At 52.1% G+C, this 16,922-nt stretch overlaps 1 protein-coding gene across 2 annotated transcripts in view; it reads right to left on the minus strand.

The window, feature by feature from the left end:
• Positions 1-4,412: 4,412 nt before the first annotated feature.
• Positions 4,413-16,922, minus strand: part of LOC141155002 (cytochrome P450 2B4-like) — an 80,587-nt gene continuing 68,077 nt past the window's right edge. The window contains exons 6-8 of one of the 2 annotated variants that reach the window (XM_073641593.1): positions 7,544-7,731; positions 7,291-7,432; positions 4,413-5,270 (exon numbers count right to left, since the gene is read on the minus strand). In XM_073641593.1, the coding sequence (XP_073497694.1) occupies positions 5,083-5,270; positions 7,291-7,432; positions 7,544-7,731 (518 nt within the window). In that variant the 3' untranslated portion in view covers positions 4,413-5,082. The remainder of the gene's footprint in view (positions 5,271-7,290; positions 7,433-7,543; positions 7,732-16,922) is intronic. The other variant, XM_073641592.1, reaches the window with a different exon arrangement.

Below are 16,922 nucleotides of genomic sequence, written 5' to 3' on the forward strand. Positions count from 1 at the left end.
GGGTACGGGTCGATACCTCTCTTTTATGGGAGGATGATCTCCCGTGGGGATGCGGTGTTCTACCCCCTTGACTCGCCCGAAGTCTAACGGGTGTTTACTAAACACTCTCTCATACTCTTGAACCACCCGATAGACTCCTTGTTTCTGGTGTGAGGGAGTGGAGTCAGTACCCAGATGTAGTTGCTGACACCAGTCCTCCATGTCTTTCTTAGAGCCGTTACCTTCCTCCGGGTGAGATGGAGGCAAGGGTTCCACAGATTGTATAGAATTTTGATTAGTGGTATATAATTTGGCTAGCGTGGCATACCGGGGCAGGTACACTTCCCTCTCCCCGATATTTATTATGCGAACGGGCACCCTCCCATGGCGTACATTGACCACCCCCCGTGCTGTCAAAATGGTGGGCCTACTGTCTGAGTAAACTGGTTCTACCATTGCCTGGTAATCTCTACCTCTCAGACCAATAGCTGCCCGGCACCAAATCATCATTTCACTTTTTGGGGGCATGGCAATAGGAAAAGGGTCACACATTCTTACGCTACCAATCTCACCGCCGGAGAGTTCCACTTGTTGCCGTTGCATCAGTGCCCGGATCTCTTTCTGGAGCACCCGCTGCTCGCCGGAGCTGGCATTCTTGGCAACCTGCTGTAAAAGGAAAATCACCTCTGCAAGACAATTTTCAATTACATTAGTTCCTAGAGTTATTTTTGGGTGACTCTCATGTTTGTCAATATCTACAATGATCAGTCCCTGTGCGGCCAGTTCGACTCTACCAATTTTGATGGTCACCTCTTTAAATCCGATCTGTGGCACTGGCTGACCATTGCTGGCGATGATACTCAAGTCGTCGTCAGGGTAGCGGGTAATATCCGAGTCATTCCAGTACTGCTTGAAGAGCACGTACGGGATGGTGGTGACCTGTGACCCGGTGTCCAGTAGGGCACTCATGGGAATGCCATCCAGTACCACAGGCAAGACTGGACGTCCTCCCACATATCTGTCGCGCCAGTTCGATGGGCCTGGTGATCTTTTTCCTGGGGGTTGGCCCTCTACCCCAGGTTGTGCCCGTTTAAAGAACAGTACCTTTCCATATGTCCGGGTTGATTGCAGCGGCGGCAGATGGGTCGTCCGTCCTCGCTGTATCGGTCACTGGGTCTTCCTCTGGCCGGTGGGGTCCTCCTTGGTCGACGCCACGGGATGTCCTCCGGTCCGGATGCCAGCTGGATCTTCCCTGGAGTGGAAACCTGTAAAGACTGCACAGTTCGGGTTAGCGCAGCAACGCTTTTAGCTAGCTCTTGGACCTGATGGTGTAGGTCTGGAGCCGGGTCATTGTCCAAAGCCTGCGCATCAGCTCCCACAGGCCCTGCTGACAAGGGCGCCGCCTCCTGGTAGTAAGTGGTAGTGGGGCGTCTGTGGGTCACAACGCCACCTGGTGCCGGTTCTCGGAGCACCCGGATGGCTCTGTCCTTGAACTGTGCAAATTCTAGATGAGGGTCCTGTAAGGCCATTGCCCGCAACTGGGTGCGGTGGGCATTGCAATATAAACCCTCTATAAATTGTTCGGTCAACAGCCTGTCCTCGTTTCCCACTCCATTAGGGTCGGTCTGCTTAATGGCCCTCAGGGCCTCTTGTAGGTTGAGTGCATAGTCCCTTATACTCTCATGCGCTCGCTGCTTGCACCCGTAGAATCTAAGTTTAATCTCGGCTGAGGTGCGGGTATCAAAGGTGTCCTTCAGCCGGGTTAGTATCCCTGCGACAGTCTTCCTCCCAGGTGGCCAGGATTTTACTTCCCTTTTGGCTGCCCCAGTTAGTTGGGCCACCAGGATGCTCACTTTTTGCTCTTCTGTGAGGGGGTACACCTGGAAGAGGCTATCCAGCTTTTCTCTAAAGTCATGCAGGGTATGTGACTCCCCTGAGTACTGGGGTAGCCAAGCTGCTCCCGGGATATAGGGCATGGTGAAGGGCATAACTGCAACAGCGGTAGCGCTGGCGGGGGTTGAGGCAGTGGAGCTCTCCTCCGTATCCGACATCTTCCTCCCCCCTAGTGGACCGTGGCCTACCTTGCGATGATCCTGTTCCGTAGGCCGCGGCTCCGCAGTGGATCGTCAGGGTTGAGGACCTTCCGTCGCGCTCCTGTGACGTCGGCGTCTGCTGGGCTCCTTCCAGGACCTTACGCAACGTCCGGACGTGAGGCGGGGCTTCAGTTCTCGCGCGCTTTCGGAGTCCACGCCCCTCTTCTTCCCGCGCGGCGTCCTCAAGATGGCGTCCAATGGCGGGAAAACTCCACGGATGGCGGGAAGAAGGCTGAAGATGGCGCCGGATGGCGGGAAACTTCACCGATGGCGGGAAGAAGGCTGAAGATGGCGCCGGATGGCGGGAATCTTCACCGATGGCGGGAATCTTCACCACTGGTAAGTTTGAACAGTCTTTGCTTTTCAGGCACGCAGTACCCGGTGGTTGCGGGCACGTGATCCTGCCGACTACGCCAAAGTTGACGCGCCCCTGGGCCTGTGTCGCGCTGCGTTGCGCACGCGGGAGCTTACCCGGAGCCGGATCTGTTTAGGGTTGTAGTCTCGTGGCGGTGACCCGGTCCGGGCCCAGGGAGTCAAACTGGACGGCAGTCTGTTAGCGGTAGAAAATGGTTGATGACTACGCCACCCGTTGAATGCAGCCAGGGGGCTGCTGCTGCAGGGCAGACCGCTGAGGCCGGTGGAAGGATGGTGCAGCGTGATAGTATAACCCCCAACGGGAGGGGTATGGCCTCAGGGCAGCCGACGTGGATGATGGGGGTAGCAGGAACCACTCAGAGACGGTATGGTAGCGTTCAGGGTCTTTACTGGTAACAACGATAGACCCTCCCGGAGTACTTGCTAGCGAACGGGGCCTGGTCAGTCCTTGAGCAGATGGGATCTCCCCTGGCCAGGCGTAGTTGTAGGCCTCCCAAGCTGACTGTACTCTTCTGGCTACCTTGCTAGAAGCTGATGTAAGTAGCCCACGTCCCTGAGTGTACCGTGTGGTGCTCACCCGTATGGCCGGTGACTCGGGGCCTTCTAATGGCTTCCGCTCCACGATGGCGGTGCTGGTCCCACGCGTGTGACCGGGCCTTCGGGCTTCTGGGCCAGGGGACCTGAAATCCCCTGCCTGACGGATTCTGCTGCTGGGTAGAAGTTAGTCCCCACAGCCTCGGACTCCGGGTCCGGTAAAGAATCTTCTTAGTCAGGGCGAGCTCTTTAGCTGCCAGCCCCTGACTCCTTGTGACTCCGCTGCTTCCTATGCTGCTCTTGTCTCTACTCTTCCTGGACTCACTAACCCTGCCTCAGCCCCGGGTTTATACAGGGGAAGTTCTTCCCCTCCCAAGGCTGGGCAGGAGGTGTGGCATGCACAGGATCCCTGACCAAAGGACCTCCCACCTGCTCTCAGACGTAATATCTCTATCACTGTGACAACCAGACCCCTGGGGTGTCACACAGCCACCCCGGAAAATGACGCATTCATAGAAGCTGGATGCTGTACCTGGCTGGCATACAAAAATATGGCGAAGCCCACGTCAAAAGTTTTGGGAAAAATTAATTAAAAAATAAATAATAATTTAGGGACTGCATCTTTATTAACTCCTCAAATGTCATTTAGTGTTAAAATAAAGGATTTATTTTAAAAAAAATTGATGTGGGGCTTCGCCCTATATTTGTGTCCAGCCAGGTACAGCAGGCAGGAACAGGCTGCCCCCAACCACCAGCTGCCTATTTGTACCTGGCCGGACACAACAATATAGGGAAGCCCTTTTTTAAAAAAATTATTTCATGAAATAATTAAAAAAAAATTGACGTGGGGCTTCGCACTATATTTGTGTCCAGCCAGGTACAGCAGGCAGGAATTGGCTGCCCCCAACCACCAGCTGCCTATTTGTACCTGGTTGGACACAGCAATATAGGGAAGCCCTTTTTTTCTTAATTATTCCATGAATTTCATGAAATAATTTAAAAAAAAAATGCGTGGGGCTTCGCCCTATTTTTGTGCCCAGCCAGGTACAACTAGGCAGCTGGGGGCTGGAATCCGCAGCGCAGGGAGACCCAAGCTTTCTGGGCCACCCCCGCTGCAAATTGCAGTCCGCAGCCGCCCCAGAAAATGGCGCGTTCATAGAAGCGCCATCTTCTGGCGCTGTACCCAACTCATCCAGGGCCCTGATGCGGTGGCTCACTGGGTAATAAAGGGGTTAAGGCCAGCTTGGCATTATCAGCTGGCCCTAAGCCCGAAATTCATGGGGTCACGCCAATATTAGACATGACCACCATGAATTTCTAGTAAAGTATTTAAAAAAAACACAACACCCAGAATAAAGTCCTTTAATTGAAATAAACACACAATTCTTTATTGTTCTAAATTAAACCATACTTACCATCACGCCCATTCCAGCTGAAGCCAACGATCTCCTGCAATAAAAGAAAAATAATAAAGCAACCTCATCCTTACCTTTCCATGGTTCCCACGACAGCTTCAGCTCTGCTACATCGAGATGACAGGCTGGACCGCAGCAGAACGCTGCCATCCAGCCTGTCATCCCGCAGACACTGAGAAGCGCAGGCTTGCTTGCGCTCCTCAGTGTCTCTCTGTGACGGCATCCAGATGAGCCGAGGTCATGTCCAATGAACTCAGCTCACGTCATGCACGTCAGCAGATTTTTTTGTTATGCAGGCCTGATTCCAGGGATGTGTAGCTTACTGGGCTGCTTGGTGAAGTTTTGATAGAATCCCTGTATCCTCTACTATAGATGTAGCAGCTGAACTGTGTATAACCCCACCCACACCCCTGATTGGCAGCTTCCTGTGTACATTTTCAGTGGTGGGGGCGGGGTTACACAGAGTAGTTGGACTGCCATGCACAAGAGACCTAGTCCTTAAGTGATAATCTCCTGCTAATAAATCACTGATTGTGTCGAAACTACAGCAAGCCGCTGATCAACTGACACATCTCTGGAATCTGGGTCTCTGCCCCTACATTATGCTGCTTTCAGACTAAATAGTGAAAATCTGCTGACTGATTCCCTTTAAGTAGTTAACATAAAAATCTGATATAAACATTATGTCATACCAAACGTGGAATAAAGGCAAGATTGAACAGTTTTGGAAAGTTTCCCAGCCCAGAAATCTCTGGAGTGATATCCAAGTCCTCTGGTGGAATCGGCGATTTCAAGTTGAAGTTTTGCAATATTGTGATTAATATAATAAAAATCTCAACTCGAGCCAGGTTTTCTCCCATGCAAATCCTTTTACCTGAGCAGAAAGAAAATGAACAGAACCAGTCATGACATTATTATCCAACTCAACATCTATAATAAACCAGCGCTTGATTGATTTTTTGCTACAAGGTGGGAAAGGAGTAGACGATAGCAGTCATGGTCCAAGCTAAAAGTCAATGTCCACCTTCTAGTGTCATGAACTTTGATCAGACAGTCTAAGAATATGTGGACATGTTCAGGATTTGATTGCAGAAATTTCTGCAAGGTTTCTGCATCTCTTAGCAGCAAAAACGCTGCTGCATAAAAGCACGTTTTGCCACAATTTAGGTGCGTTTTTTTGCTTTTTTTTTGTACAGTAATGAATGCTCTTTGGCGCTAAATAAAGATATTTGAAAAAAGGGACATCACTTTAACCCTTGGATTACCGACGGACCTGAGGTGAGTATATTGGTTTATTTAAATTAAAGAATGTGTTTGTTGTACTTCAAATAAAGTGGTTTACTCTCAGTGTGTGTGTTTATTTAACTCTTTAATTATAGGTTTAGTAATGAGGGTGTCTGGTTCACACCTCCTCATCACTAAACAAAGGGCTTGGTGTTATCGACCCCTAACTCCCTAAGCCCTAATCCCATTTGCCCTAATTCCCATTCATGTCATTTCTGTGGCAGCTGAGGGCTGCTATTTTTAGTCTAGGAAGAGACCATTAGGCCAACATGTTCTCTGGCTATTAATAACAGCTCACAGCTGTTTGGTTAGCCGCTACATCCCCATAATCAGCAACCAGCAGCACTTTGGATGCAGCGTATTTTCAGTGCATCCAAAATGTTGTGTTCTAATGCCACACTTGTTTTTTTAGTTAATGCAAACCCACCGCATGTAATGACTTTTCAATAGGTCAAAATCAGCAGTGGAGACCAGCATCTCCACTACAGAAATGTACATTCTGCGGGTGAGTTTTGGTATTTGCCCATGATCAGGAAATGATGCGGGTTTGACTATATGTATTTATGTAGCATCAAACCCGCAGCGGGCAGATGTTACAGCATAGTGGATGGGATTTCTAGAAATCCCTTGTCCACTATGCGTGCATCTGAGGCTGCAGATCACCCGTGGAGGCTGACATGGGGCACATCTTTCAGGACCGCAACATATCAAATTCACTTATGCAGTCGCTAGTCTCTGCAACAGAAATTTGACCACTAGAATGTATTGAATGTGGTAAATGCGCATGGTTCAGTGAACACAAAATAATGTAGCGTTCTGGACACAGCAAAAATATGCTGCGTCCAAAGTGCTGCTACATCCGGATCGTCGGCATATAGCCTAAAATTTTAAAAAATGGCATGGACTCCCGCATCATTTTCATAACCAGCAAAGGGAAAGCCAACCACTGGGGGCTGATATTACTAGCCAGGGAAGGGACCATTAGCCAAAAATGTTCCCTGGGTATTAGTAACAGCTCACAGCTGTTTGCTTAGCCTTTACTTGCTAAATTACAGGGGGACCACAGAAAGAAATTGACGTAGGGTCCCCTATAAAATCTAACCAGCAAAGGCTAGGCAGACAGCTGAGGGATGAAATTAATAGCCAGGGAAGGGGCCATGGATACTTGCCCCCTCTGAGGCTAATAATATCAGCTCTTAGCATCCCCAGGACTGGCGCATCCATAAGATGCAATAAATCTGGCACTTATCCTCCTTTCTTCTCACTTGCCCTGGTGCGGTAGCAAGTGGGGTAATAGGGTTGGGGTTCATGTTAGCCTTGTATTGGCAGCTTACATGAAGCCCAGGTTAGCAATGGAGGACATCTATAAAAGCCCCCATTACTAACCCCATTGTAAGGTTTTTTAAATAAAGACAAGGCCAGAATAAAGTCTTTTATTTTAAATAAAATTACACACAGTTTTGATCATATATTTAAATATAAAAAATACTGTATAGTCACCTAACACCCATTCCACTGAAGCCATTGTCACCTGTAAGAAACCAAATTCCAGGAAACCTCTTCCATTTTATTTTACTCTACAAGATGCCTATATTATACATAAAACGTACCGGCAGCCAAAGGCATAAAGGCGTCATTCTTTTTAAATTCACCATTTTCATCCAGAAAATTTTGGGGGTTGAATTCATTTGGGTACGGAAAGTGGGTAGGGTCTTTCAGCACCGTTGTCAACATTGGATATACATTGGTGTTCTGGAAATACAGACAGTATAGCTTAGGTAGGACAACCCTTATCCGCCTATCCAAATATTTTTACTTTTGTACCAAAAGAAAAGCTAACATTTGAATGTTTGGGATACCCACCTTTGGAATGGAGTACCCTCTGTAAGTAATGTCTTTTGTCGTTTTCCGTGGTAAACCCATTGGAAGCAAATCTGAAAATCGTTGTATTTCATGTATAACAGCATTAGTGAATGACATCTTGCTCCGGTCTTGCATTTTGGGACATCGGTCTCGACCAACCACTTGGTCAATTTCTTTGTGTACTTTTTCTAATAGTAATGGAAAATAATGTATATGATATGCCTGATTGATATCTCTCCCGATCATCAGTCGGCCGGTGCCCCCATACACAATAGATCGTCAGCCAAATCCACAGATATTGACTCGGTCAGTCGACATTATTCTGATGAGAATAGGGACCTTAACTCAGGTCTTTAAATATCAAAATGTTCATATTAACCAGGATCAGAAGGGGGATTGTCTTCTGCATCCACACCGTTATTAAGTGTAAAGTTTGCCCTTTGTCCGGTCTTCGAGACGGCACTGACATCACTTAGCTTAGGTGCACCTGGCAGCCAAAGAGATTCAATCACCCTTCCTTGTGGATAGGGAATGAGGATCAGGGAGCTTCACGCTGGATTCACGCTGAGGTGAATATGATTGAATACAGGGTGCCGGTCTCGCTGGTGAGCACAGCAAACAACAATGGAATGTGATATAAGGGATAATCGTCACTCCAACAAATAAAATCAGGTACTTTATTTAGGTCATATTTAAAAAGGTTAAAACAGTCTGACTTGTTTCTAGTGCTAGAACTGCGCCCTTAGTCGTAGCAAACTTAAAGGGAATCTGTCAGCCCCCGGCACTTATTTGACCTCTAATATGGACATATAGGTGATAGTAATGTAAATCTATACCTACCTGTATGCCTCATATTAGAGGTCTGGTTGCTGTGAAATATCTTTTTATTCCTACAAGTTTCTGATGTGTGAGTTACAATGTTTTCCCCCTTCCCATTATGTCACAGTGCCCGGATTTGGCTACTGAAACTGCACATCACACGGCACTTTGACATGAAGGGGAGGGGGGAACATAATAACTACAGGAGGTGGGATTTCATCCCAGCCCCGAGCCTGCAAGCATCAGAAACTTGTTTGAATAAAAAGACATTTCACAGCAACAAGACCTCTACTATGAGGCATAGAGGTAGGTATAGATTTACATTTCTATCACTTGTATGCAGGGCTGGCGTCAGCACCCGGTGCACACGGGCAAGTGCCGGGGCCCTGAGCAGGCGGGGGGGCCCACTTACGATCGGACACCCTGCCGGGCTATGGGCGGTGGAGAGCGGTGCCAGCGCCTGCCCTTCTCCCCCACTTGCCCAGGGCCCCGGCAGCCGGAAACTTACCTCTCAACGTGCCTCCGCAGATCCGCTGTCTTCCTGCTGTGTGCTCCCTGTGACGTCTCCTGTGGGAGGGTGCAGTGACGTCTTTCCACTGTGCCCTCCCCTGAGCCGTCACAGGCAACACAGAGCGGGACGACGCCAACGACGCTGGAGTCCGGACCTGAGCAGCCGCAGCAGGTGAGGAGGAGTGAGGTGAGTGTGGCACCTTGCTGTTCACAGGTACCACAGGACCCAAAAGGGTGCATGGATGGACTTCTCCACAAGAGGCCCTCACTACAAACAAACACCTCCACACTTCCACCTCATACCACCAGAGGGAGCCCTGTTAGGGATATGTATATATGGAGGGTGGAGCCAGGCAGTCAGATAGTCTGAGAGTTGTTCAGTAGTTAGTTTAGTCAGAGAGTCTGAGGAGAGCGTGCTGACGCTGAGAGCAGCGAAGACACAGCACGTCTGCTGCTATACTGAGGGCCCCGAGTGTGGCCGGAGGCAAAGAGGAGAGGACAGAGGAGCTGAGGGGGCAGAGGAGCATCATAGGCTCACCCCGAGTATACAAACCGGACACCGGGTCCGCTCCTACAGGGTCCCTTTATACCCAGTAGGGATCACCGGCATACCAGGAGGTCTACAAGTCCCCGGTCGACCTGAAGCTAAACCATTGACAAGACTAGGAACCACAAAGGCCCCGGCGCCCAGGGATAGTGTTTACCAGCGGAAGGTCCTACTACCAAGCGACAGGTGAAGAGAGCAACACGACACAGAAGCTAGGCCCAGTTGCAGGCTGGCCAGGAGCTTAGAGAGAGGGAAACACGGACCAGGAGGCCTTATAACCACTCACTTGGGAGAGGTCATGAAGTGCACCCTTCCTACTGAGTACCCTGGACGATACCTGCCATTACTCCAGTAAAGGCACTGAGGCGAACCCCCCTGTGTACGTGTCCGTCATTCCCCTTGACCTGGCCATCTCTCACCGGCATCCCTTCCATCAACTCTGCCCCGGGGGTCCACTCCCCCTGTGGGGAGCAGAAACATCCCAGCTGCCATTTCATCACCCCCGGATGTCTGCAGCAGCACCGGTAACCATTAAAGGAAACCTCAGGTGGCATCACGAAACAAACCATACACTAAAAATCCCTTTTTCAAGAGAGACCCCAGAGTACGGGCCGGGAGCCGACTGCCATGATATCCTAAGCAAGGTAAAAGGCCTGGGTACCGAGTCCCCTATATCCCCCTGGGTGACACATCTCTCTTCCTGGCGTCACGAACAGGATTTCGTGCCCGTTGCCACTGAGTACTGTGTGCAGTATTGAACTGTGTTTTATCTGTGGTGAACATCGCCGCCGTTACGGCGTCGCTTCGCGGGAAGAAGAGGGGCGTAACCGCGGGAACCAGAGAGGCATGACTATTGGAAGAGCGCGAAACTCAGGCCCCGCCTCTTGCCTCGATGCCAAACCAGGAAGCGTCAGGTCCTCGAAGGAGACCGTCGTCAAGCGCACATTCTGACGTCAGCAGCGAGGGAAATGTAGCACCCTGAGGATTCGGCTGCTACAAGGGTATTGCACCTCAACCCAGAGGTGTGATATTCCACTCCCGGGTAAGGATGGAGTGTGGATCTGAGCTCGGTAGGCTGCATGCACTACGCACATCCCATTTCCGAGGAACAGGCCGACGGTACTCCCACTTAGAAATGTGCAGGTACGACCGAGTCTGTTCCTGGCTGGAGTGGGAGGGGGGTGGTACATCCCAAGTAGTGTAGGGGCAGATAGGGGGAGCAGCCTGGGTAAAGATAGGAGCTCATTGGGTGCTGGTCACCTGAGCTCACACATAGAGGGTGTATATAAGGTGGGCACCAACTAAGAACAGGGTCAGTTGCAGAGAGAAAGTCAGCGAGCGGAGGAGAAGAGAGACCCAGAGTGAGAGAGGAGAAAGAGAGACCCAGAGGGGAAAGCAGAAGAAAGGACTCTAAGACCCCAAATTAAATCCCCGGGTGAAGAGTCGGCATCAGGGTACCGGAACCCAAGCTGGTGGGGGCAAAAACACACCCCAGCCAGAGACCGGAGACCGTGGGCAGCGTTTGCCACGGTCACCCACCACATCCACCACGAAGGCATACCACGAGGAGGGTCAGGGAACCCAAGGCCAAGGGTCTCCCAACAGAAGGCCCGAGGGAGCTGGACCTGGGTGGATCAATAGTGGGGACGGCCAGAGAAAGGACAGAAGGAGAGCTCAGGGTCACGCTCCGGACTTATTTGGGAGTTGGCTGGATCCAGAACCTGGTGGACGCAGCACGGCTCGGGAGGTCACTCGAAGCTGGAGTGACCAGAACATCAGCAGTGAGTAAACATCCTAAACTGCATAACCCGACTCTGTCTCTGATTGCCGCCTACACTGCATCACCACAACTCCCATCCTCTGCACCTGATCCCCCTGAGGCTATACCCCACCCGTTGGGGGTTATATCACCAAAGCTGCACCTACACCACCAGCCTCAGCGGACCCTGCTGCAGCGGCGGCCACAGTGACCGCAACACAACGGGTGGCGTAGTCGACAATAAAGAACTTATAACATCTGTATGACTGCCACATACAACTCAGTTTGACACCCTGGGCACGGACCGGGTCACAGCCACTCGGAAGACTACAACCCCCATCCGATCCGGCTCCGGATATTCTCCCTAAAAGAATATGGCCCAGGGGGCGCGTCAACTTTGGCGTAGTCGGCAGGATTACGTGCCCGCAACACCCGGGTACTGCGTGCCTGAAGAAAAGTGCGAGTTTACCTCAAAAAGAAGTCTCCTGCCGGTTCCGGAGGGTCCCCGCCATCGGACCCCATCACCAGTCGATTCCCGCCGGTTGTCCGCCATTAACAGCGTTTTCCCGCCATCTGCAGAGTTTCCCGCCACTGGGAAGCGATTCCCGCCATTTCCAAAGGTTTCCCGCCTTGGAAGAGCGGACGCCATTATGGGCGTGCCAGAGGGTGGCGAGAGGCCACCTCCCATCGTGGGCCAGGACCGAAAATGGCGCCAAAAGTGGAAACCGCCCCCACCAACAGAGACTGTGATGCTAGAGGTGTCTGTCAGCGTGAAAGAACAGCCCCTGGAGCTGACAGTCACCAAGTGGCCCCGGGACCGCCCTCGAAGGGGGAGGAGACGAAAGGAGAGAACAAAGATAGGTGCCGCCTGGAGCAGTCTGGAGCGAGCGCACCCGGAGGCAAGAAGCCGGGAGAAGAATATCGGAGGAGCTTACCCGGAGATGGCGAGAAAGCAGAGCAGCACCGGCCCGTTGGCCAGGAGCCTGCTAGAAACAGAAGAGGGAGAGCAGAGCAGCACCGGCCCGCTGGCCAGGAGCCTGCTGGAAACAACTGTAGGAGAGCAGAGCAGCACCGACCCGTTGGTCAGGAGCCTGCTGGAAACAACGACCCCACTAGGCCTAGTGGAGGTCCTAGCACAGCTCCCCCGAGACCGGGAGTGTGCGCAGACCGCTCTGGAGGGCCTCGCAAGGAGGATGGCCCGGGTGCAGCGAGAGACGTTGGCGGAGTGGAGCCGAGAGATGGCCCAGCAGACCGAGACCTGTCAGCGGAGCACGCCACCCAAGACGAGGAGACCGACCGCCTCTGAGGATGGCGCGGGAGGACTGAAGGCCGGAGACGGCGCCGAGAAGGGAGCCGAACGAGTGGAGGCAGGTAAAGGGGACGTCTATACCCCAAACCGGAAACCGCGTACCTGCCCCAGCTCCCCGTCGCAGAGCCCGAAGTCTATCCTGCCGTGCCCGTCGCTGCAACATCACCGCCGCAGACTAGGCCTCAAACGGGAGCCGCGACCCCTGTGACGTCACACGCCTCGACCCCGAGCGTGACCAAGCAGGAAGTACCACCAGCCTGGTCGCAAGGCCTAGTACTCCCGGGCGTCGCATCACCAACAGCGCCCCCTACCTCCGCGGAGTCTCCGGCCTGGCCGCAAGGCCAGGTAGCCCAGGGCGCCGCCGTCCTGACGGTGCCCTTCACCTTCCAGGTGCCCCAGGCCTGGCCGCAAGGCCCGGGCAACCCGGGCGCCACCACCACCGCGCCCATAAGACCAAGAGTGCCGCATCTGGGAGAGGACCTGTTTGCCCAGCATACGTGCCCGAACGGGTCTGAAGCCAAAGGTAACCAAAAAGCAAGAGCAGGAGGACGCCGTCGCTAAGGACAGCGAAGCAGGAGCTGTATATAGTTGCCCGTCGGGGCACCATAAACTGAAACTGTTACTGTTGATAATATAGTCCCCGTTGGGACCAGCAAGTGTGAACTGTTACCTGTTTAACCCCTAAATCCCACTGGCCGAGGACTGAGAGCGGCCATATCCCTGTATATAGTTGCGCGTCCTAAAGCGCCCCCTACCGGTTTTATAGGAAAACCATTTTTCTAGAAAGACTGTCGCACTTTGCCCGGTCAACAGTTGCACAGTGACCGGAGGAGGAGCCAGAGGCGACGAGAATGTTTTATATATATATATAATGTTGTTTTATATGTTTTATGTTGTTTATGAAAAAAAAATTTTGTATGTTTTTGGTGTTATGTCTTACAGCCCGAGGACGTGCTGTGATTTACCAGGGGGGAATGTAGCACCCTGAGGATTCGGCTGCTACAGGGGTATTGCACCTCAACCCAGAGGTGTGATATTCCACTCCCGGGTAAGGATGGAGTGTGGATCTGAGCTCGGTAGGCTGCATGCACTACACACATCCCATTTCTGAGGAACAGGCCGACGGTACTCCCACTTAGAAATGTGCAGGTACGACCGAGTCTGTTCCTGGCTGGAGTGGGAGGGGGGTGGTACATCCCAAGTAGTGTAGGGGCAGATAGGGGGAGCAGCCTGGGTAAAGATAGGAGCTCATTGGGTGCTGGTCACCTGAGCTCACACATAGAGGGTGTATATAAGGTGGGCACCAACTAAGAACAGGGTCAGTTGCAGAGAGAAAGTCAGCGAGCGGAGGAGAAGAGAGACCCAGAGTGAGAGAGGAGAAAGAGAGACCCAGAGGGGAAAGCAGAAGAAAGGACTCTAAGACCCCAAATTAAATCCCCGGGTGAAGAGTCGGCATCAGGGTACCGGAACCCAAGCTGGTGGGGGCAAAAACACTCCCCAGCCAGAGACCGGAGACCATGGGCAGCGTTTGCCACGGTCACCCACCACATCCACCACGAAGGCATACCACGAGGAGGGTCAGGGAACCCAAGGCCAAGGGTCTCCCAACAGAAGGCCCGAGGGAGCTGGACCTGGGTGGATCAATAGTGGGGACGGCCAGAGAAAGGACAGAAGGAGAGCTCAGGGTCACGCTCCGGACTTATTTGGGAGTTGGCTGGATCCAGAACCTGGTGGACGCAGCACGGCTCGGGAGGTCACTCGAAGCTGGAGTGACCAGAACATCAGCAGTGAGTAAACATCCTAAACTGCATAACCCGACTCTGTCTCTGATTGCCGCCTACACTGCATCACCACAACTCCCATCCTCTGCACCTGATCCCCCTGAGGCTATACCCCACCCGTTGGGGGTTATATCACCAAAGCTGCACCTACACCACCAGCCTCAGCGGACCCTGCTGCAGCGGCGGCCACAGTGACCGCAACACAACGGGTGGCGTAGTCGACAATAAAGAACTTATAACATCTGTATGACTGCCACATACAACTCAGTTTGACACCCTGGGCACGGACCGGGTCACAGCCACTCGGAAGACTACAACCCCCATCCGATCCGGCTCCGGATATTCTCCCTAAAAGAATATGGCCCAGGGGGCGCGTCAGAAACGCAAGGTCATTATGTAGGGGGGGGGCATTATGTAGGGGGGGTGAAATCGTGCAAGGGGCATTATATGGGTGGGGATGACATCCTGCATGGGGCATTATATGGGGGGGTGACATCCTGCATGGTGCATTATATGGGGGGTGACATCCTGCATGGGCATTATATGGGGGAGTGACATCCTGCATGGGGCATTATATGGGGGGTGACATCCTGCATGGGGCATTATATGGGAGCGGTGACATCCTGCATGGGACAGTGTATGGGGGGGTGACATCCTGCATGGTGCATTATATGGGGGAGTGACATCCTGCATGGGGCATTTTATGGGGGGGTGACATCCTGCATGGGGCATTATATGGATATGGGAGGGTGACATCCTACATGGGGTATTATATGGGGGGGTAAGGGACATCCTGCATGGGGCATTTTACGGGGGGAGTGACATCCTGCATGGGGCATTATATGGGGGGAAAGGGACATCCTGCATAGGGCATTATATGTGGGGGGGGAGTGACATCCTGCATAGGGCATTATATGGGGGGTGACATCCTGCACGGGGCATTATATGGGGAGGGAGAAGTGATATACTGAATGGGGCATTATATGAGGGGGTGATATCATGTATGGGGCATTATATGGGGGGAAGGGACATCCTGCATGGGGCATTATATGGGGGGAAAGGGACATCCTGCATAGGGCATTATATGGGAGGGAGAAGTGATATCCTGCATGGGGCATTATATGGGGGATGACATCCTGCATGGGGCATTATATGGGGGAGAAGGGACATCCTGCATGGGCCATTTTATGGGGGGAAGGGACATCCTGCATAGGGCATTATATGGGGGGAGAAGTGACATCCTGCATGGGGCATTATATGGGGGTGACATCCTGCATGGGGCATTATATGGGGGGGAAGGAACATCCTGCATAGGGCGTTATATGGGGGGGAGGGACATCCTGAATGGGGCATTATATGGGGGGAAAGGGACAACCTGCATCGGGCATTATATGTGGGGGGGAAGTGACATCCTGCAAAGGGCATTTTATGGGGGGGTGACATCCTACATGGGGCATTATATGGGGAGGGAGAAGTGATATCCTGCATAGGGCATTATATGAGGTGGTGATATCATGTATGGGGCATTATATGGGGGGGAAGGGACATCCTGCATGGGGCATTATATGGGAGGAAAGGGACATCCTGCATAGGGCATTATATGGGAGGGAGAAGTGATATCCTGCATGGGGCATTATATGGGGGGGAGTGATATCCTGCATGGGGCATTATATGAGGGATGACATCCTGCATGGGGCATTATATGGGGGGGAAGGGACATCCTGCATGGGGAATTTTATGGGGGGGAAGGGACATCCTGCATAGGGCATTATATGGGGGGGAGAAGTGATATCCTGCATGGGGCATTATATGGGGGGTGACATCCTGCATGGGGCATTATATGGGGGGAAAGGGACATCCTACATAGGGCATTATATGGGGGGGAGAAGTGACATTCTGCATAGGGCATTATATGGGGGGGTGACATCCTGCATGGGGCATTATATGGGGAGGGAGAAGTGATATCCTGCATGGGGCATTATATGGGGGGAGAGACATCCTGCATGGGGCATTATATGAGGGGTGACATCCTGCATGGGGCATTATATGGGGGGAAGGGATATCCTGCTTGGGGCATTATATGGGGGGAAAAGGACATAATTCATAGGGCATTATATGGGGGGGAGAAGTGATATCCTGCATGGGGCATTACATGGGGGGAGTGACATCCAGCATGGGGCATTATATGGGGAGGGAGAAGTGATATCCTGCACAGGGCATTATATGAGGCGGTGATATCATGTATGGGGCATTATATGGGGGGGAAGGTACATCCTGCATGGGGCATTATATGGGGGGAAAGGGACATCCTGCATAGGGCATTATATGAGAGGGAGAAGTGATATCCTGCATGGGGCATTTTATGGGGGGGAGTGACATCCTGCATGGAGCATTATATGAGGGATGATATCCTGCATGGGGCATTATATGGGGGGGAAGGGACATCCTGCATGGGGAATTTTACGAGGGGAAGGGACATCCTGCATAGGGCATTTTATGGGGGGAGAAGTGATATCCTGCATGTGACATTATATGGGGGGTGACATCCTGCATGGGCCATTTTATGGGGGGGAAAGGGACATCCTGCATAGGGCATTATATGGGGGGGAGAAGTGACATTCTGCATTGGGGCATTATATGGGGGGGTGACATCC

The sequence above is a fragment of the Phyllobates terribilis genome, unplaced genomic scaffold (genome assembly GCF_046119375.1).
Source record: "Phyllobates terribilis strain yellow unplaced genomic scaffold, ASM4611937v1 Scaffold_7__3_contigs__length_470593459, whole genome shotgun sequence".
Taxonomy (NCBI): Eukaryota; Metazoa; Chordata; class Amphibia; order Anura; family Dendrobatidae; genus Phyllobates; species Phyllobates terribilis.